The following is a 19341-nucleotide window of genomic DNA, read 5'->3' as shown; positions in this document are numbered from 1 at the left end:
ATCTCTAATGTTCTGTACAATGTCAGATCTTGGTCTTATATAGTGGATGCTCAAAATGAGACCCACCAATCTCAGCAGAACTAGTCAACCATCTAACATAGTATGGTGGTGGTGCACCTTACCTAAAAAGGGTCAGACATGTTGTATTTTAGCTCCCCCGATCCTGTATTATCAAAGGAGAGCAGCAGGTTAGTCTTCTCTTCTTTATAGAGAGTGATTAAGAGACATAAGTTGAATCTGAAGTTTAATTTAGCTTCTCAAGTAACATTCTTGGCCTCTTCTACGTAAAACCTTTGCGTTAACCACCTCCAGCCTCAATAATCTTAATACAGACAGTCCCCGGGTTACGTACAAGATAGGATCCGAAGGTTTGTTCTTAAGTTGAATTTGTATGTTAGTCGAAACTGTATATTTTATAATTGTAGATCCAGACAAATTTTGTTTTTTGCCCCAGTGACAATTGGAGTTTCAAAAGTTTTTGCTATAATGGGACCAAGGATTATCAATAAAGCAATTTTAAGATTATTATTGCAGTCTGGGACTATAGTAAAGCATCCAGAGAGCTTCACCAAAGGTCAGAGTAAGCAGAGGGGTCCGTCTGTAACTATGGGTCATCTGTAAGTCGGGTGTCCTTAAGTAGGGGACCGTCTGTACCACTTTGGGCTAGATCTTCAGAGCCCAATATTCTTCCTTATCGGACTCCCACACAGACTTGAAGTGGATCTCAGATGAACCAAAACCAAGGAACTAATGTAAACAGCGACTTAATAGCCTCACATCGTCGTCAGTGTTCTTCTAGTGGCCCCCAGCTATGTCCTCCTGCTTGTTCCACCACGTCATGACCTCCTCCATCTTCCATAGCGTGATGACTTGATGGCATTACTATCCGTATAGTCACACTCCATAGATGGTAACATCCATTATATCATCTCCCATTTATTATTTATGCATTGATTTCAATTAGTCAAAAAGTGCCACATTGTGGGAGGATCACAGTGGAAATGTGTATATACTATATCCCGTATCCAGATGCGATGACATTGGCTGTACTAGACTATCCATCCCGGGAATGCACGCTGTAGGGTTTTATTCCTCCTCGCCTTTGCCAGGAGCCATTCGCAGCCTCTATGAATATTTATAATTTTATGGGAGACTATACTGCCGACAGTATAAAGGCGCTTCCTTATGAAACTGTCATCACCGCTAATGCCTCGCAGTATTCAGCCATCAGGGGGGAAACCTGATTATTGAAACCGCTCTCTGATGTGTCCATCCTCTCAAGGGGAATGCAACCTGCAATAAAGCTGCATTTGTGCAGAAGAAAAACCTGTTTTGTGACAGCGGTAATGGCATAAGAGGAGCGCGGTATTGCTTTTATAGTTTTCTTTTTTCCATTTTATGCGAAGGTTTTTGTGTGAAATGGTTTTTGTAAACAGAACAATTTTTTAATGTAGCGCCATTCTTGAAAATTGCCATTTCAGTTTTGGATCTCGGAGCAATTTCCCCCTTTATTGTGGGTATAATGTCGTAATGCAAAGATTCTGCATCATTTTTTTATAATGTAAATGATTCCTTATAGAACGGCATTTTTTTTTATATTGAGATTTTTATACAGTACTATGCTTTTTTTTCTTGCTTTTTTTTTTTACTGCTGGTACAACTCAGAGAGACTGATGGACATGTTTAATATAAATGGTTTCCACACCACTTCTTTTAAAGGAAATATATTTCCAGGGGAGCGCCTGTATACATATATTTTTAAATTCTTTTTTTATTTAGAACACAAAGGGTTTTTTTTTATGTTGGAAAACTGCTTTAAAAGACATCTATCACCAGATCAAGGATTGTATACCAAGCACACTGACATACGGGTGTGCACCCCCTCCGGCAGGATCTGCTCTTCTTTTAGATTCTTATGCCCTTGTTTTTAAGAAAAAGGGGCTTAAAAATTATGCAAATGAGCCTGAGGGGCTCCAGGGCTCATTTGCATAATTTTTAAAGTCTTTTTTTTCTTAAAAACCCAGAACTTATATGAGGTCTTATTTTTGGTTAGCAAACTTTAATTCCTAGTTCCAAATTAAATATACTACACTATGTATGGAAAACTACGGAAAAAATTCCACTTTTACTGTGCGATGAAATGACACATCCCGTTTATTTCTCAAGATCTTGGAGATTAGAGATGAGCAGATTCATTAAAATTTGCCACTTGACTCGGACATATTGCTGTATTTGTGGCTGTACAGTCAAGCTGTACACCCCTAGCAGCTGTCTATGGCTCCAATTGGCGAATGGGACACCAGCTAGCGCGGCCAAACTCGGACGCCAACTCTTATGGGCAAACCAAATTTTTTCAGTTTTTATTATGTTTTCACACTCAAAAAAAATGTAAATCTTCGGAAAAAAATTCTTTTTTGCTTTGGTGTACAAAGCTGTGGGGTGTCGTTTTTTTGTGGTTTCAGCTGACCTTTTATTGATGCCATTTAACAGTAAATCACTTTATGATCACTTTTTTTTTTTTTGGTCCAAATGTGTAGCAGAATGGTAAAAAATAATTTTTTGGGTCCTTTTTTTTACCCCAGTACAGTGTTCACTGCATGGGATCATTATTTTTATATATTAATAGTAAATCATTCATACTGTCGGAGGATAATATTGCCATCCCAGCCTTAGGTAAGCCTCCAGCAATACTGATATCATCCCTCTAATAATAGTGAAGTGACTCTGCTGTCCCTGTCTACACAGTAAAACCTGCCAAAACTATAAATCATAGATTATTGTGTTCGGTTGACTTGATCGCAATAATTTAGGATTCTGTGGTGTTAAATAAAAGATTAATATGTTAAATTTTTTTAGAATTTCCATACAGGGAACTGTTACAAAACTGTATCATCACTTTGTTGCTGCCGTTCTAGCTGTGTTATGTGATGTAGTGAAGTGCTGAGCGGGTACAATAGGTGTTTGGGTGCCATCTGCTCTTGTTGTTAATGATGGAGCCCAAACACAATACAATGAAGGATCCGGGTCTGTCCATTCCAGTAAGCACAACCCCCCCCCCCCAACCATCCCCCCACCCACTGTTCCAGCATATGCACCGCTCGTCTATCTAAGCCTGCCAAATTCATGGTTCGTTTCCCCGGGTAAATGAAGGGACGTGATAATAGATTTGTGTTGACAACGAATGCTCTCAAACACAGGAAGAAAACACTTTCCATTATCAAAGCCGCCCTGTGCTGTGCTGTGTCAGTTTTCTGAGTGACACCTTACCTTTAAGTGACCTGTAGAGGACCGCGCATGGCTGTGAGCGTATTATTGATGCTAGGAATCCGTCATACACATAGACTGCTGGATGGATGGCTCGGCGCTATTGTTTATGTATGAGGACGCCATCATAGAAAAAACTAGATACGTCTGGATTGTTCAGGTTTCTCGTCTGGGCATTCACATTCAGTTTCATTAATCTGCCATAGATAAACATTTCTTCAATTGGATGTTATTAAAAAAAATTTACCCGTGTTAAGATAATTTCCCATAAATGTAGTCTTATGGTCCCTTACAAACAAGACTTTGTCCTTGGATACGACCACCTCTAACTGGAGGGATTGCACAAAGAAACAAAAGATTTTTGTATATGAAATGTCTGGGAGTTAATAAAATATATATATATATATATATATATGTGTGTATATATATATATATATATATATATGTGTATATATATATATATATATATGTGTATATATATATATATATATATATATATATATATATGTGTGTATATATATATATATATATATGTGTATATATATATATATATATATATATGTGTATATATATATATATATATATGTGTATATATATATATATATGTGTATATGTATATATATGTATATGTGTGTGTATATGTATATATGTATGTGTGTACTTTACAGTCTACAAGAGATTTTCCTAATATGTCATCCGTAAATTCCAGTTTGTTTACATTTTCCCTTTTCCATTTCTCGTTATCACAAGCCATGTGGACACTTCATTCATGGGCCGCAGAGTCTTTTAGGGTAATTTTCTACATTTTACTGTAAGTTTTCTCTTTTCTAATACAGGGTCAGGCCTCACCAACATTAAGACTGAAGAAATTTCTGAAATGAAGATGGACGCCGGCTATGAAGTCCACCACCAGAAACTGGTGAGCCAATAAAAGTTCTCTCCTCCAGGATTTATTAATAACATAGTCAGGAAATAAGAGCAAAATACATAGAATTTACAGGAATATTACAAAAGTTATTGAAGCCAAACTGGCATCATGTTTTGGAGTTTTGTTTTTTTTTTTGGAACCAATTTTTGAAATTTTTACAAAATAATCAATCAATAGTTGTGTTTTTTCTTCCCACACATCAGACAACTATATGTACAACATGACAAGTTACCTTCTAGACAAAAAGTTCCAAGCTCCCGCCTCCCACTACATTTTTGCTCTGGTCCCTTTAAGTATCTTATGACTAGAAAACAGATTTATCTATTCGCCCTGAATCTTATGGATGAACCATAAAGCCAAAGGGCAAAGGAAAGAAAAACGTGAAAGTTCTTATACCAAATGTCAAGGAAAACATTTACGAAACATTGGGGCACATTTACTAAGGGTCCGGGGACCGCATTTCCGTCGGGTTTTCTGACTATTTGCGCCGTATTTAACAGGGGATTTTGGTGCATCGGCGCCGACTTTCACGCGACACAAATCGGGGGGGGGGGGGGCGTTGGACATATACTCCTTGTTATATTAGGGCCACTGTTTATGTTGGTCATATCCTGCAAAAAGGGTACAGCCGACAGGTACAGCACCCAAATGATGTGTAAAACACCTACTATTGGAGACCTCCATCGGCAGCATCTTGGTTTGGCCAGTTTGGAATATTTTGGTTAAGAAGGAAGAACGACTGTCTATTGGTTGATGTATTGGCTATAGGGGGCAGTCACGTGGCTAATGTATGCATATAATAACAGTGTGATCGGTGCTGTGTATGTGTTTATATACCTAAATATATTCTGGTTTTTACTGTAATCCGAATAATTCTGTGTCTTATTCCAGGTTTTCTTTGCAGAAGAAGTCGGCTCAAACAAAGGGGCAATTATCGGTCTAATGGTCGGCGGTGTTGTCATAGCGACTGTTATAGTGATCACCCTGGTGATGCTGAAGAAGAAGCAGTACACATCTATCCATCACGGGGTAGTAGAGGTGAGCGCTGATGAATTGTGACCCTGTCCATCGCCTTGTTTTATGCATCTCGGCAGCTAACGGGGAAATCTGTCTTCACATTTCATTGTCAAACGGCATCGACTCATCATGGAAATCATCTCTGGCATAACTGTAGGGATGCGAGACGAGTATCTGTCTGGTCTTCCTTTAGAAAAGTCATCCCTTTCAGTTTGCAAGATTTTAAAGGGATTTTCCATAACATAATTCTCCATGTTACATAAATGTCGTAGTGGTACCTACAGAAACCTACTGCCACATTGTTCTGCCCGATAGAAGTGGTCATATGATCGGGGCGCTCTCAATTTTATTAAAAAATAGGGTAGCATAGTGGCTCAGTGGGTAGCACAAGAGCCAGGGTCTGGGTTCAAGCCCCATCCAGGTCAACATCTGCAAAGAGAGTATGATCTCTCCGTGTTTGCATGGGTTTCCTCCGGGTTCTTCTGGTTTCCTCCCACACTTCAAAATATACTGGTAGGTGGATTGTGAGCCCCATTGGGGACAGGGACTGATTTAGAGAGCTCTGTGTAGCGATGCGGAATCTGTGTGCGTTATATAAATAAAGGAATTATTATTATCCGATATAGAACTATATTGACAAAATTTAACACTAAATCCGGTTTTAGTACACTTTTTGATTATTTTTCTTATAGAGCAGAGTTACTGGAGATACGTTGAACATGTGTCCTTTGGTCTTAGGTGTCAGAAGTGTTGCATCTATTTGTTGTAGAGGCAAAAGAGATGCGCAGAAAGTCATGTAGTTTTTCCCTAAAATTCTGTAAAAGTGAATAGTTTCCTTTACATGGATAGGAGGTCAGGTGGCATCAAGTCAAAGATGGAACAAAGACCTCTAACCAATCCTAAAGCTTCCTCATCTCAAACCCTAAAGCAGCTGGAACTTCCGGTCTTTGGATTATTTTCCGGTCTTTGCGTCTTTACTGTTCTTCAGTACTTGTGCCCAACTGGAGGTGCCAGGGAGTCACAGGATCCACCTTAGCCAATCGGTGATCTCCATGGTCAATGGGTCGTTACTTCCTCTGACATCCCATGGTAGCTGCACGCTGAAGATCTCAGAGTAGGAGGATCCAATGAGGCTACTAGGGGAGTTGCTGCGCCGTGTAGCTTCAGCTACAGCTACTCCACGCCCCAGTAGCCTCTTTCAGAAATTTGTATATTAGGTGATTAAAGATTTATAAAGTTATAGGCCACTCAAGGATTAGCCCTAAAAAGGGCTCCCATGTCATTCATTAGTTGAACCTGCCACCGGATCTACCTTAAAGGGGTTATCCGGGTTTAAAAAATTTTTTATGGCCGGGCTGGGGAGGGCTAGTTAAACATAATAAACATGTACTTACCTCCTCCGGCGCTGCCGATGTCCCCCGCCGCGGTCCCTTCGATCCGTGCCCCTGTTTGTTTACAGGGGCACGGAAGCCACGCACAGGGAGCTTCCGGTCCGCGATGTGGACGGCTCCTCCCATCCGTCCCTATCTCTCAGCGTTGTAAGTGCTGGGAGATGGTGCGCATGGGAGCACCCGGCCGGCCGGAAGCTCCCTGTGCGCCCTTGTACTGAAACCGGCGAACGGAGAGGACCGGCCGCGGCGCGGGACATCGGCAGCACCGGAGGAGGTAAGTACATGTTTATTGTGTTTAAATAGCCCTCCCCAGCCCGGACATAAGAAATTTTTTAAACCCCGATAACCTCTTTAATAGATAGATCCGAGATGGTAGGTTTCCTTTTAAATCACGTGAGATTGTCTGATCCCATCATTCTCAAGAGCACTGGAAGTCAAAGGGGTAGGATCCCCAGCAAGCAGTGATGACATGTTCTACAGTGTGACATCATGTAATAAAATGGATGATGGTTATATAAATAGGATTACAGGAAGTTCTGTCTTCGGGGCCATCCTAGCGTAGAATGGTTCCAACCAAAACATGGTTCAAAAAGTGTAGAACAAGAATCTTAACCTCTGTTCTTTTTCCATCCTCCAGGTCGACGCCGCCGTGACCCCCGAAGAACGTCACCTGACCAAGATGCAACAAAACGGCTACGAGAACCCCACGTACAAGTTCTTCGAACAGATGCAGAATTAAGAACACCACAGCAGCCTCTCGTCTCGGACAGCAAATGATTGCTCCACTGCCCATCGGTGTTCCGCTATATACATATATAAATATAGAACCAGAAAAAAAAAAAAACGAGAAAAAAAAAAAGATCATGTTGAGAGAATAATAATAATTAAAAAAAAAAAACAACAAAAATCTAAAAAAAAAAAAAAGCGTAATAATTCACCACTGTTTTATGATTTCCTCATCTTTCGCCTTTTGACAGCTGTGCTGTAACACAAGTAGATGCTTGAACTAATAAACTAAGGTCAGTAATGTATTCTCTTAACATTTCAGTCTTTCCATGACATTATTCAAATGAATGTTTTTTGTGTACTGTAAAGAGTTTAGCCGTCTTAAGACTAGTGCATGAGTAGTTGCCTCGCCCTTATTTATCATGTTAGATCTTTAAACAGGTTGTATATTATTCTTGTGAGTTGTGACAAAAAAAAATTTAAAAAAATTTAAGTCCGGGGTGAAAAAAACCGCTTTACAAAAAACGATTGGGGATGCATTATGTGTATGTGAGGTTTTATGCTGCTTCTTTGGCCTAGTACATTTTTTTGTTTTTACCACTTCCGCTATGCATTTTAAAAGGATTAAAAAATCGAATTTTTTATTTTATTTTTATTTTTTCCAAAAAAATTTCCATTTTTCATTTTTTTTTAATTCCTTTAAAAACATTTTTTCTTCTTTCCTCTCTACTGTGTTATTGTACAGATTGTTCTGCCGTGTTTTAGTGATGTAGAAAATTATGGAGAAAAAAAAAACACACACACACATATATACATTTGTTTTTTTGTGCCTGTTTTATGTGCACACTTTAGGAATCGCAGAATCAAACAGAAAAAAATATATATATAAAGATTTTTTTTTTTCTTTTTTTTTTTCCATGTAACTTTTAAGCTTTAACCCCCTTGTCAGTGCTGGATGTGCCTGTGACACAATGTGTTGCAGTTCCCTCTAGTTTTTTTTTTTTTGTTTTTTGGGGTTTCGTGTGTCTCTGATAATTCAAAAGCACTTTTTTTTAGAAAATGTAAAAAAAAGTGCCCTGCTGGTCGACAAAATTAGCAGAGATTCTTTAATGACAACTTTCTGCTGGATGATTGTACAGAATCATTGCTTATGAACTGATAGCTTTCTACACTGTGTTACATAAATAAATTTAAAAAAAATCGGACTTGGTGTGCGGGGTCTTATTTCTGCGCTCTGCTTATGGCTGTAAGAGAACATATATATCGGTGTGTCTGCAACTCAACAGGGGTGTGGGGTGTGAATTCATGCTCCCAACATGAAAGCGGGAGGTGCGGGAACCTGCATAATTAGCAGCCCGGAGCACCGGACATCTTGTCCCCATGCTCCGTGCTGCTAATTATAGTTGTCTTGTTATCCCTATATAGTTGTATAGGTTATCCCTGCGTGTCAGGACTAGCGACTGACAGCGCTGGGATCAACATCAAGAGGAGCAGAGATGAGTAATTTTTTTTTTTTTTTTTTTTTCAAATGGTTGATTTCCTTTAATGAGTATTTCAAGCACAATTTTTTGTGACCAAAAAGAAAGTTCAGCTTCTTTATCTCTGACATACAGTTAGGAATATTTTAGAGGTTACCAATTAACCCCAAACTACGAAGCGTGAGAGAATAGCGGAATACCCAGAGGAAACTGCACAAACAAATTGTATGCAGATGCCCCTGAATGATCAGAAGTTATTGTGACTTGAGACGAAACATCCAAGTCTACATCAAAGTTTACAGAGTGTCCCAACCACTGAGAACCATCTCAATCAAATGGGAATAGGGAAACTGGAATCTGCTGCCAAACTCATCTAGAGATGGCTTACTGGTACTTCCCCAATCACAAAAGGATTGCTCAATCCTAAACTCGCCAACATCTTCCATTCAGGATCATTGGGAGACACATTGGTGGGTTGCCTGTCCCTGGAGTCCCATCATGTGATAACTATGGCCTGGTTCAGCTGGAGCTGTTCAATGACAATTGCATGAACCAGCACTATAAGGATATGTGAGAAGTATACCAGATACAGCCAGGACCTAATGACTGAGTGGTTTGAAGGTTCCCTCTTAACTAGGATAACACCAATATTATTTGGTGCATTGTTGCAAGAATTGCATTGGGGCCTAGGAGCTACAAGTTGAGCCTTAGTATGTGACCATGTATAGTTCTTTTAGAGGGGATGTCCATCAAAATCACAAGTTCCTTGTTTGTTGTCCACATGTAAATTATTGAAACTTTGTTTAGTGCTCGGGATGGGTCCCCCAGGCACCGTGGAGGTGTCACCACATGTAGCTGCTATCTGTAAGGGATGGTAAGACGAGGTGCACCCCAATGGTAAAGTCTAGAGAGTCCAGGTCTGCAATGAATATTTTCCTTCTTTACTGAGGAAATTCGGGTGCAGTACAAGCAAATCAAAGGTCTGACTTATCCAATCTCCTCCCTGGCAGAAGTGTTCTATAGTGAGGACTCTTTCTCAGAAGGTTAGGAGCCCTAGGTCACTGGCAGAGTATCCCTGTCCCAGCTTCTTCTGCTAGTTGTTCCCTAAATCAAGGGGCTGGGACTGTTCTCTTTTATAGATCTTCTACATCAGCACAAACAATGACAAAGCATTCTCCTATAGACTTACTTTGTGTCCCCATAATATTCTATGGCGGGAACGGTTCTAAAGTGCTAAACAACTTTCCAGACACTGCCTGTCATTCTAGCGGTCAAGCTTTTCTGGTAAACAACTCAGTTTTTCTCCTGCAAAACAATTTCTACTATAGCTGGAAAATTACAGTATGCAGTTAGAAATGTCTGTGTTCATTAACCCTTTTTACACATCTATACAGAAACAGTACTAATAGAATGTATATAACAAAACACTATAGATTAATGCAAGTTAACTCCTGATTTAAAATAATGTAAGAAGTGCTGAGTTCGTATAGGGCAGTGATGGCGAACCTTTTAGAGACAGAGTGCCCAACCTACAACCAAAACCTACTTTTATGTCACAAAGTGCCAACATGACAATTTAAGCAGTAACCTATTGATCCCAGCTGTATCACAAGTTTCAATCGTATTGGTGTCCTGAGGACAACAATACAATAGACAGAAGATGGAGAAATTTGGATTATAGCTTCCCTCCAGGGTTCCCTGAAGAGGAAGAATCGGGGAACCCAAAGCAGGAGCTTCAACGATCCATCTCTGTCCACACCTTCTCGCTTCTCCTGTAGTCCTGGCAGCCAGTCGTTTTAAAATAGCAGAGCGGAGCATGTCCATGGCTGTCTTGGACTACAGGAGGAAGCCTTAAGTCACGTCTAGCAAATTCTGTGTTGGGGTGAAGGCCTGGGTGCCCACAGAATGGGCTCTGAGTGCCACCTCTGGCACCCGTGCCATAGGTTTGCCACCAGTGGTATAGAGGAAATAGTCAAATATTCACAATTGTACAAAGGTCAATGCTCCTATGATCCAGGGCGTTACCTATCTACTTCTAATACTACACCATTGCCTAAATGTTTGGACTATTTCTTATGGTCCAAAGAGTGGATCCTTTTCTATGATATAAGCCGGAAGCTTCCATTTACTCCATGTTCTGAGAACTTGCTGAACTGAGAAAGACCGTTCACTCCTATCAATCTTATCACCAACAAAAAAAAAAGCTGGGATCTGAAATGGGTCAAAGCTCCAATATTCAGAATTAAGGTTCCTTTGTAATTATTTTTAATACACATTTGGACAACCCCTTATATCCTGAGTTTGTTGTAAATAGTTCTGTATTTAGTCAGAGATTTTTTTCCTCTCAATGCTAATTTCCTGGATCGATTTTTAAAGTCGGTTCTAGAGGATCGATTGAGTAATCATTCAGATCGAGTAGACTTCTGCCACAGGTCTTTACCAAGGAGCCAATCTATATTATTGATTATTCTTTGCGACTGATCGATGTTATTCACTCCTAACACCAACAGAAGCTGATGCCTTTCACAGTTGTAGCCTCCGCGATCGATATTGGTTGTGCAGAGTTTCACAGTTACTGTTGAGTAGACGAGTTCCTCAAGCTCCTTCTCGCGAGTCAATCTGTATCGAGGCAGAAGAAATCAATGTATTCCACTGTTATTGTTGTGAATGTAACATTTTCTGATGTCCTTCATCAGCGTATACCCAATCATATAGTCACCGCACCTCATACAGTACAGGAAGTCAATGATATTGATGTTGGTAGATCTTGCTCTTAGAGGAAAATGAATTGTGTTGAATCGTTTCACCTGCTACATTGGCTTCACCAATGATGGAGTCCAAAAGGTCCTTGAGTCCTTGTTTAACAATCACCAGATGAACAACTTTGGATCTATGACAGTGATGGCTAACCTATGACACGTGTGTCAGTGATGACAAGCGACTGCCTGAGAGTTAAGTTTCATCCTACATGACCAGGTGCAGTAGCCAGGAGGCTGAGAGATTGCACTGAGCTTCCAGCACCCCCCCCCCCCCGGGCCGGCCCCTCCCCATGTGTGAGCTGTGCCTAGTGTCTCCAGTCAGCACAGATATCAGCATGGGGCACAGCAGGAGAGGTGACCTGGCCATACACCCAGGAGGCTCCTCTGCAGCTCCTGATAGTTGTGGTGGGGGAAGATGGCAGCACAGTCAGAGGTCACATTGCTGCTGCCTTGTGTGATGTCCCCGCAGCTGCCACCTCTACACTGACCATCTCCATAGCAGGGGCAAGGGAGGACAACCACTCTCATCATATAGTAAGTAAGGTGAGTGCACTGTATGATAGAAGACAGTCATCAGGTCTTGTGTGTTCATGACAGAAAGTTCACAGGTTACTAAGCATTTCCACCTGTCTGATTGTAACCGATCTATTACAATGTGCGATTTGCACATAGTAATAGATGATTGGGAAAATCCCCATATACTGCCATACTGTAGTATGGCAGTACATGGTAGGATCAATCAGACAACCTACGGTTAAAGTACCCTAGAAGTTAAATAGTATACATATTTGTTATTTAAACTATAAATATGACAAAATTATGTTTTTTTGTCAAGGTGACACACCACCCGAGTTATGCTTGGTTTTTTGGCGAATTTTGACACGCCAAGCTCAAAAGGTTACCCATCACTGATCTATGGCAATGACTTTCATCTCTTCGTCCTCACTATTCAGCTGGAAAAGGACCTTGACTGGAAGTGTAGGAACATAAGACTAGTGATGGGCCCTTTCGTGGAGGATTGTCGCTCCTTGTTGACGTCGTCGGAAGAGACGACCCTCCATTAACTGTTCTGTCTACATCACTATAGAGATTTTTACAATTTTTGGTGAACCCTCGAAGATTTAAAGGGCCAGCGCACTGCTTATTGGCACTGCCCATTTCCGGGTTTTCCATAAAGGCCGGCTGCTCCCATCAATCCCTGCCAGATCTTAGAGCTATTTTGCCTGTGAGAAAGCTTTCCATTGTGACCCCGGACCTGACCCTGTTTCTGCACTTTTGCTGCCAGCCCTGACTATCTGCCTGTCCCCGACCTCAAACCTGGACTGTGAGTTTGTACCGCAACCTTGGCTGCCACCGTGTGCTAGTCGCACCTGTGGAACGACCAGGTGGCACCACGCCACAGCAAGTCCATCCCACTTTGCGGGGGGCTCTGATGAAGACAGGGTGCCACTTAGATTCTGGACCCAGGTGTCGGCTAAAGTCATCATCCGCGGTGGTCCGGGGGTTCAAAGACCCTGAGCCCTGACATCTCTTTTAGTGCCCGATTAGTGCCAATGCGCGCATGCCCCTGGGTAATTTAGACGCCATTGGCATTTAAACAGTTTAAACTTCTGATTGGTGCCGGCACTGATCACAGGCATTACTGGTTAGGGTCTAGATTCGGTAACCGAACCTGGACAGCTTTTTGAAATTCGGTTTTAACGATTTCAACGAGTCCGCTCATCCCTACTTCTGTATAATGAGCAGCGACTAGGTTTGTTCTTAGATATTCCAATGCTTCCTTACATATCAAGCCTCCATTATCCTTCACATAACTGATTTATCTAAACTTCATTTTACTCCTGTCCCCGGTGACCGGCAATGACAATACTTGATGTGAAAAGTAACGTGTTTGCAGCAAAGCTTATTTTATGGCAGGCAATTTTCTCTCCACCTTCACAAACTGCTATAACACAAGGATTTCTATATTAATGGAGGCAATAAAGTGAGCATGAATTAGACAGACGCCGCTGCGGTAAAGTGCGGTTCAAGGTACATAAATTGGGCTGAAATTGATATAGAAACCCTTTTCTCTTTATTAAAAAGAAGTTTTCTCCGCCTGAGCCAGCCCTGTACGTCCATCAGTGAATATATTCTATCCAATGGCATCTGTACAGTTGTAAGAACAGGAAGCACCAAATTACCAAAATTATTTATTAGTTATAAAAAAAAAGCTGATTTATTTCCCCCCTTCCAGAAATAGCGCCTCTCCTGTCATTAAGAAGCGTCTGGTACTGCAGTTCATGCAAGTAGAGAGAACATGTTTTAGGGACCTGGAGAGATATAGGACAATTTTTCGATACACATATGCAAAGAAAATATGTTGTTTACAGTCACCACTAGGGGGAGCCAAGGAGCATTCTGCATACTGTTCATGTATAACACTAGTTTTTAACACAGTGGGGAGGTTGAAAAACACAGCAGCTTCCTACACCAGCCTTGATCTCCAAGAGACGAGTTATTAACTATTATTAACTATTTCTGCCAGTTATTGGTGCAATTTCTTCATAAATCTGACGTGTAGTCGGAAGCCTTGTCCACTTTTTGGAAAAGTAGAGCACAAAGTAAACATTTTATGGCAGGAGTAAAAAATATGAATGTTGCTGTCATGGTTTAGGAGACACATTTATTTTGTCAAGGCAAATAAGCGGAAACACAGACGGATTAAAGGGACCAGATACACAGTACAATGTACGCATAGTTCCAGGCTGATTCAGGGGAACACAGGTCTGTGGCCCTAGCTGGGGTTATGCAGGACTTTATACAGGGCACAGTTCACACTGGGTTACAGGATACTGAATCAAGTATGGACAACTGGGTTCCAGATTAGGTCAGGACATAAGCCACAGTTCACATTGGGTTACAGGGTTATTGGCTCCGGCAGAATACAGGGTTCCAGACACTGGTTGGGTTCAGAGTTCCAGATGCTGGCAATATTCAAGTAACCTGGAATCAAGCTGGAGTACTACAAGTACCAGAAGTTCCGTATCAGGCCAAGGCTCATAGACTTGAGTAGTAACGTGTAACAGGCAGGTGTACCACAAGACTCAGCAGTGCTGTCACAGGCAGTGGTACATGTTGGTGTACCACAAGTCTCAGCACTTCAGGGACAGGCAGGGGTGCACAGTCTGGTACAGAAGAAAGTATAGCTGGTTTTTATATACCGTGTTAGCCATGAATAAGGGTATAGCTCTTACCCGAAACGCGTAGGAGATTTTTCTTTTACCTTGATGTACTCCATGTGACTGTATTTATCCGTGATACTGGATATTTTAACAATACAAGTGGGTCTTGATGTCTTGAAGCCGGATCGTGTGTTTTTCTAGAAGAAAGTATAACCCACACTGCGTCACCTGAGCAGCAGCCATCTCGAGGACGCCGCCCCCAGCAGCTGACTGATCAGGTCCTGGATTTCACAACCCACAACTGATACAGCTCTGAGCTTCATTATGAACCATCCAGCTTTTTAGGGATACTGAAAGGCAGCAGAAGCTCAGAAGCCTGTAACCAGGGTCCATATATATAGAATCCTAACTTGTCTACTTTCTTTGTAGGCGTGACTGCAGGCAGGAGGCATTTGTAGCGGATTTGGAGATCTGAAGCAAAAAATTAGACAGCTCTGGATAATATAAAGATATATGAATAAATAATCTGCATATGAAAGATCTTTTCCAGTATTCTTTTAAATATAAGGTATACAATTTTTTAACTTTTTGCCTGAGATGAGCAATACTGAGATGCTGCCTGCAGTTTGCCTGTGTATAATGCAGGGGGCGCCAGATTCACGAATTGTGGTGCACGTTCTTCATGAATCTGGCGCCCCCTGCACTGCTCGGGAAGTCTGCACCATTCGGGGGGCGTGGCCGAACGAAAACCCGACGGATTCGGAAAAACCGCCGCATTTAAAACAAAAAATGTGTTGCGGAGCTTGCACTTACCTTCACTCAGCCCGGCTCGGTGTATTCCAGGGCGTTCCGGGGAACTTCAGCGCAGCATCGCCACCTGGAACTGCCTTAATAAATCCAGGCCGGACCCGATTCCAGCGCAGAGAACGCGCCGCTGGATCGCGAATGGACCGGGTAAGTAAATGTGCTCCATTGTTTCTGTCCTGTTGGATACAGGGCAACCGCAACAAAACTGGCGCAGACACTTTTTAAATACAATACATAAATAACAGCAGCTTACACATCCTGGGTTCAAGTCCCATCCAAGTCAACATCTGCAAAGAGTTTGTATGTTCTCTCCGTGTTTGCGTGGGTTTCCTCCTTTTCCTCCAGTTTCCTCCCACACTCCAAAACATACTGGTAGGTTGATTAGTTTGTGAGCCCCATTGGGGACAGGGACTGATTTGACAAGCTCTGTGTACCGCTGCAGAATCTATGTGCGCTATATGAATAAAGGAATTATTATTTTATATACACCATATATATATACATACAGCTTATACACACATACATACAGTACCATATACACCCATGAATCATATACACAGACATACAGAATACACACATCACAAATACACACATACAGCAGATTCACATCCAATAATCCAGATGACAGGGCCCCCTGACACTGTGAGCCCCATAGCAGCTGCTATGGCTGCTGCCCCTGTAGTTACACCCCTGCTCCCAGCATCTTAGTATAGCTCATCTCAGGCAAAAAGTGACTCATCTCAGCTCATTTGCATTTGACTAGAGAACTGTTTTTTATAGGTAATTTGACAAGTTTAGCATATTAGAGGAGATTTCAGAAAGGACATTTCATCCCCTACCTGAGGGGGCAGGGTAGTTTAATGTGGTTAAAGAGGTGACGGGTTTCCTTTAAGTCTTTTTGATCTTAGCAATGACCCCAAGCTGTTGACATCTTGTAGGTCAGACTTTTCCTGGAAGATTTCATCTCTGGAACATGATGACACTGAAGGATGTTGTGTCGTTTTGACAGGACATTTAGGATTTTTGTTGCATGTTACCTGCAGACATGGAAGTGCGAAGAGATGAGAGATTCTAATATCTGCACATTTCATTAAACATCTTAATCCTTCGAAGTCTTAGCTATTCCTCCCGGTGCTCCTGTAGGTTGGAATAAGATATTATTTATAGAAATCGAGAAGTCGTTTTAATGAAGAAGTTTCACTAATAAGATTTGTCTCAGTCTTATGGAATAAGAGACGGAAAGATTCTTAATAACATTTGATTAAGGGCGAGTGTGATACACAGAGGTGTAACTCTACGCTGCAGGACCCCAATGCCAAATATTATACACAGTCATAGTAATGATCGGGGCTGTGCAAACATATACAGGATAGGAGTAGTAGTACTGTGCTCATATATACAGGATAGGAGTAGTAGTGCTGTGCTCATATATACAGGATAGGAGTAGTAGTACTGTGCTCATACATACAGGATAGGAGTAGTAGTACTGTGCTCATACATACATACAGGATAGGAGTAGTAGTGCTGTGCTCATATATACAGGATAGGAGTAGTAGTACTGTGCTCATACATACAGGATAGGAGTAGTAGTACTGTGTCCATATATACAGGATAGGAGTTTTTGTGACAATTTAAACAGGATAGAATTTGAAACACTGTGATGATTTTATATATGAATGATAGGAGTAGCAGTACTATCATGTGCAGGGTAAGAGTATCGGTACCGACTGATGTAGATGACATATAAGAATCACGTAACTTTTTCACGTAGTTTTTAACTCAGCTCCCATCATTTTACATGAAATGTATCTCCATGCAGCAATATCTTCAATCAATGCAAAGAGGACCTCAGTGTAATCTCTGGGAAGTCATTATAAATTAATTGACGCCTCAGAAGTCCAATATGTGACAGAACCAATAATGGGTTATGGTTTCTAAGCCTCACGCAGACTCGCTACATTGACATTGTTGACATTTCTGATTGAACTTGTGGGGTGACATGGGAGCGGGAAGACTTCATTCATGAAATGTTATCTAGATTTGATTGCTCAGGTCTGACTGCGTCCTTGAAGACAGTCCTCTGGGCTTTCAATGACAACCCAATGATATCAGAAGAGATATAATCCTCGCAATTGTGTCTCTTATATGTGTAGACGGCAGATGCTCGAGCCCAGACTACGTGTCCCGTTATAAAAGTCTTAAATATTCACAAGAATTCTCAAAAATTGTCAAACTGATACACCGTAATAATGTATAATACCCCGGTCCTGATTTACCTGCCAAAATATGCTACGTGGGTGATTTGTGGGACTGAGAAAAGAGAATATAATCAGATTTTAATGGCGGGATGCGGAGGAGGGAAGCAGTTGCCTCTCTGATAAGATCGAAAGTCGACGTCTCCTTGATAAATGAACTTAGAGCTCGGCCTGTTTGTTGAGGGTTGTGGCGTGACAAATCTGCTCTGCCTGGCAGGGACATCGGGCCTTGTTCCCAGATACTTGTGTATTTCAATGGCTGAGTCTATAACATTAATCTTTATGATAATCATCTGTCAGCAGAAGCGGAGGAGATATAAAGAGCAGCTGCTGACAGGTCAACTCCCAGGAAAGCGACGCGAATCTGTCACAGAACTGCGTCACTGCGCTACCTCATAACAAGCTTTATTAGCATTCAGAAAGACATTGAGGCGGAAGGACGGTGACGGTGACGTGTGTGGATTCATGATCTACGACAAGATGGAGGACGGTATCAGAAAAAGGAACTCATCTGTTCAAAGATCATATGTGTTAAGTATATAATGGCTTTGCAGTGTGATGTGGTGTGAAAGATGAGATTCTTAGCTTTAACATGACATCAAAAGTGTGTTTCTAGGTGCTAAGGGGCATCTGAAGTGACACTCTCCATCCAGTTCCTAAAAGTGACTCGTTTTAGCTCATTTACATATGACTTTAAGGATAATTTTTTGTAGGAAAATGGAACAAACTTAATATAAAAAAGGGAATGCTATAAAGGATATTTTCTAGTGATGCGTATAGGGCACATGTACCTGGGGGAGCTGGGCATTATATTCATTATTGCAAGTGCCAGTCAACGACGTTTTCCGGCCTTATCTGGAATAGCCTAATTGGGGCACATCGGTCTTGTCGCGATCCCGCGGTGCGTTGTCCGACGAGGTTTCGGGTCCGGTATGATTCACTAAGGTTGTGCGCCCGAGTTCCTGCATCCGTCGCTTCCAAGTTCCGAGTTCCGCCGGAGACCCATTACCACTATGCTACGCCTGCCACAGAGCTGTAACCACTAAGCCGTGCATATGCCAGAGACCTGTAACCACTGAGCTGTTTGCCTACCAGAGACATATAACCACAAAGCTATGCACCTGCCTGAGACCCGTAACCACTAAGCTATGCACCTGCCACAAACCTGTAATGCCTGTGAGACCCTTTATTCAGTTCTTTGTCATTTTTATCAGAACCACCATTCTAAGTGCCTTGTGTTGCAACCATCAAGCCTGTACCTGTCTTACTATCACGCCGGTCCTGAATCAGTGCCACGTTTTCAAGCTGAAAAGTGCTGCAGCACTCGCTACTCCCCTTCCTCCTCTGCACAAGGGGCCAAGGAAGACAAAGGAAAAGTAACATGAGATCCGGGCTCCATTCTTATATATTCATGATAGGAATGACCTATAAAACAAGATTAAAAAAGCATTTAAATTCCATAGAGGAACGTTTTCCGCCTCTCGGAAAGTTGATATTATCTCCGGTGTCCTGAGTCGCCCTTTTACTCACAAGTTATTATTTATTCAGGTGA

At 41.6% G+C, this 19341-nt stretch overlaps 1 protein-coding gene across 2 annotated transcripts in view; it reads left to right on the top strand.

Moving 5' to 3' along the window:
• APP (amyloid beta precursor protein) overlaps positions 1–8531 on the top strand; it is a 153951-nt gene extending 145420 nt beyond the window's left edge. For both annotated transcript variants that reach the window (XM_072138596.1, XM_072138597.1), the window contains 3 exons: positions 4101–4183; positions 5084–5230; positions 7238–8531. In XM_072138596.1, coding sequence (XP_071994697.1) covers positions 4101–4183; positions 5084–5230; positions 7238–7339 — 332 coding nt within the window. In that variant the 3' untranslated portion in view covers positions 7340–8531. The remainder of the gene's footprint in view (positions 1–4100; positions 4184–5083; positions 5231–7237) is intronic.
• The last annotated feature ends 10810 nt before the right edge of the window (positions 8532–19341 follow it).

Source organism: Engystomops pustulosus, chromosome 2 (genome assembly GCF_040894005.1).
Source record: "Engystomops pustulosus chromosome 2, aEngPut4.maternal, whole genome shotgun sequence".
NCBI classification, from domain to species: domain Eukaryota; kingdom Metazoa; phylum Chordata; class Amphibia; order Anura; family Leptodactylidae; genus Engystomops; species Engystomops pustulosus.
This window is presented reverse-complemented; position numbering and strand designations above follow the sequence as displayed.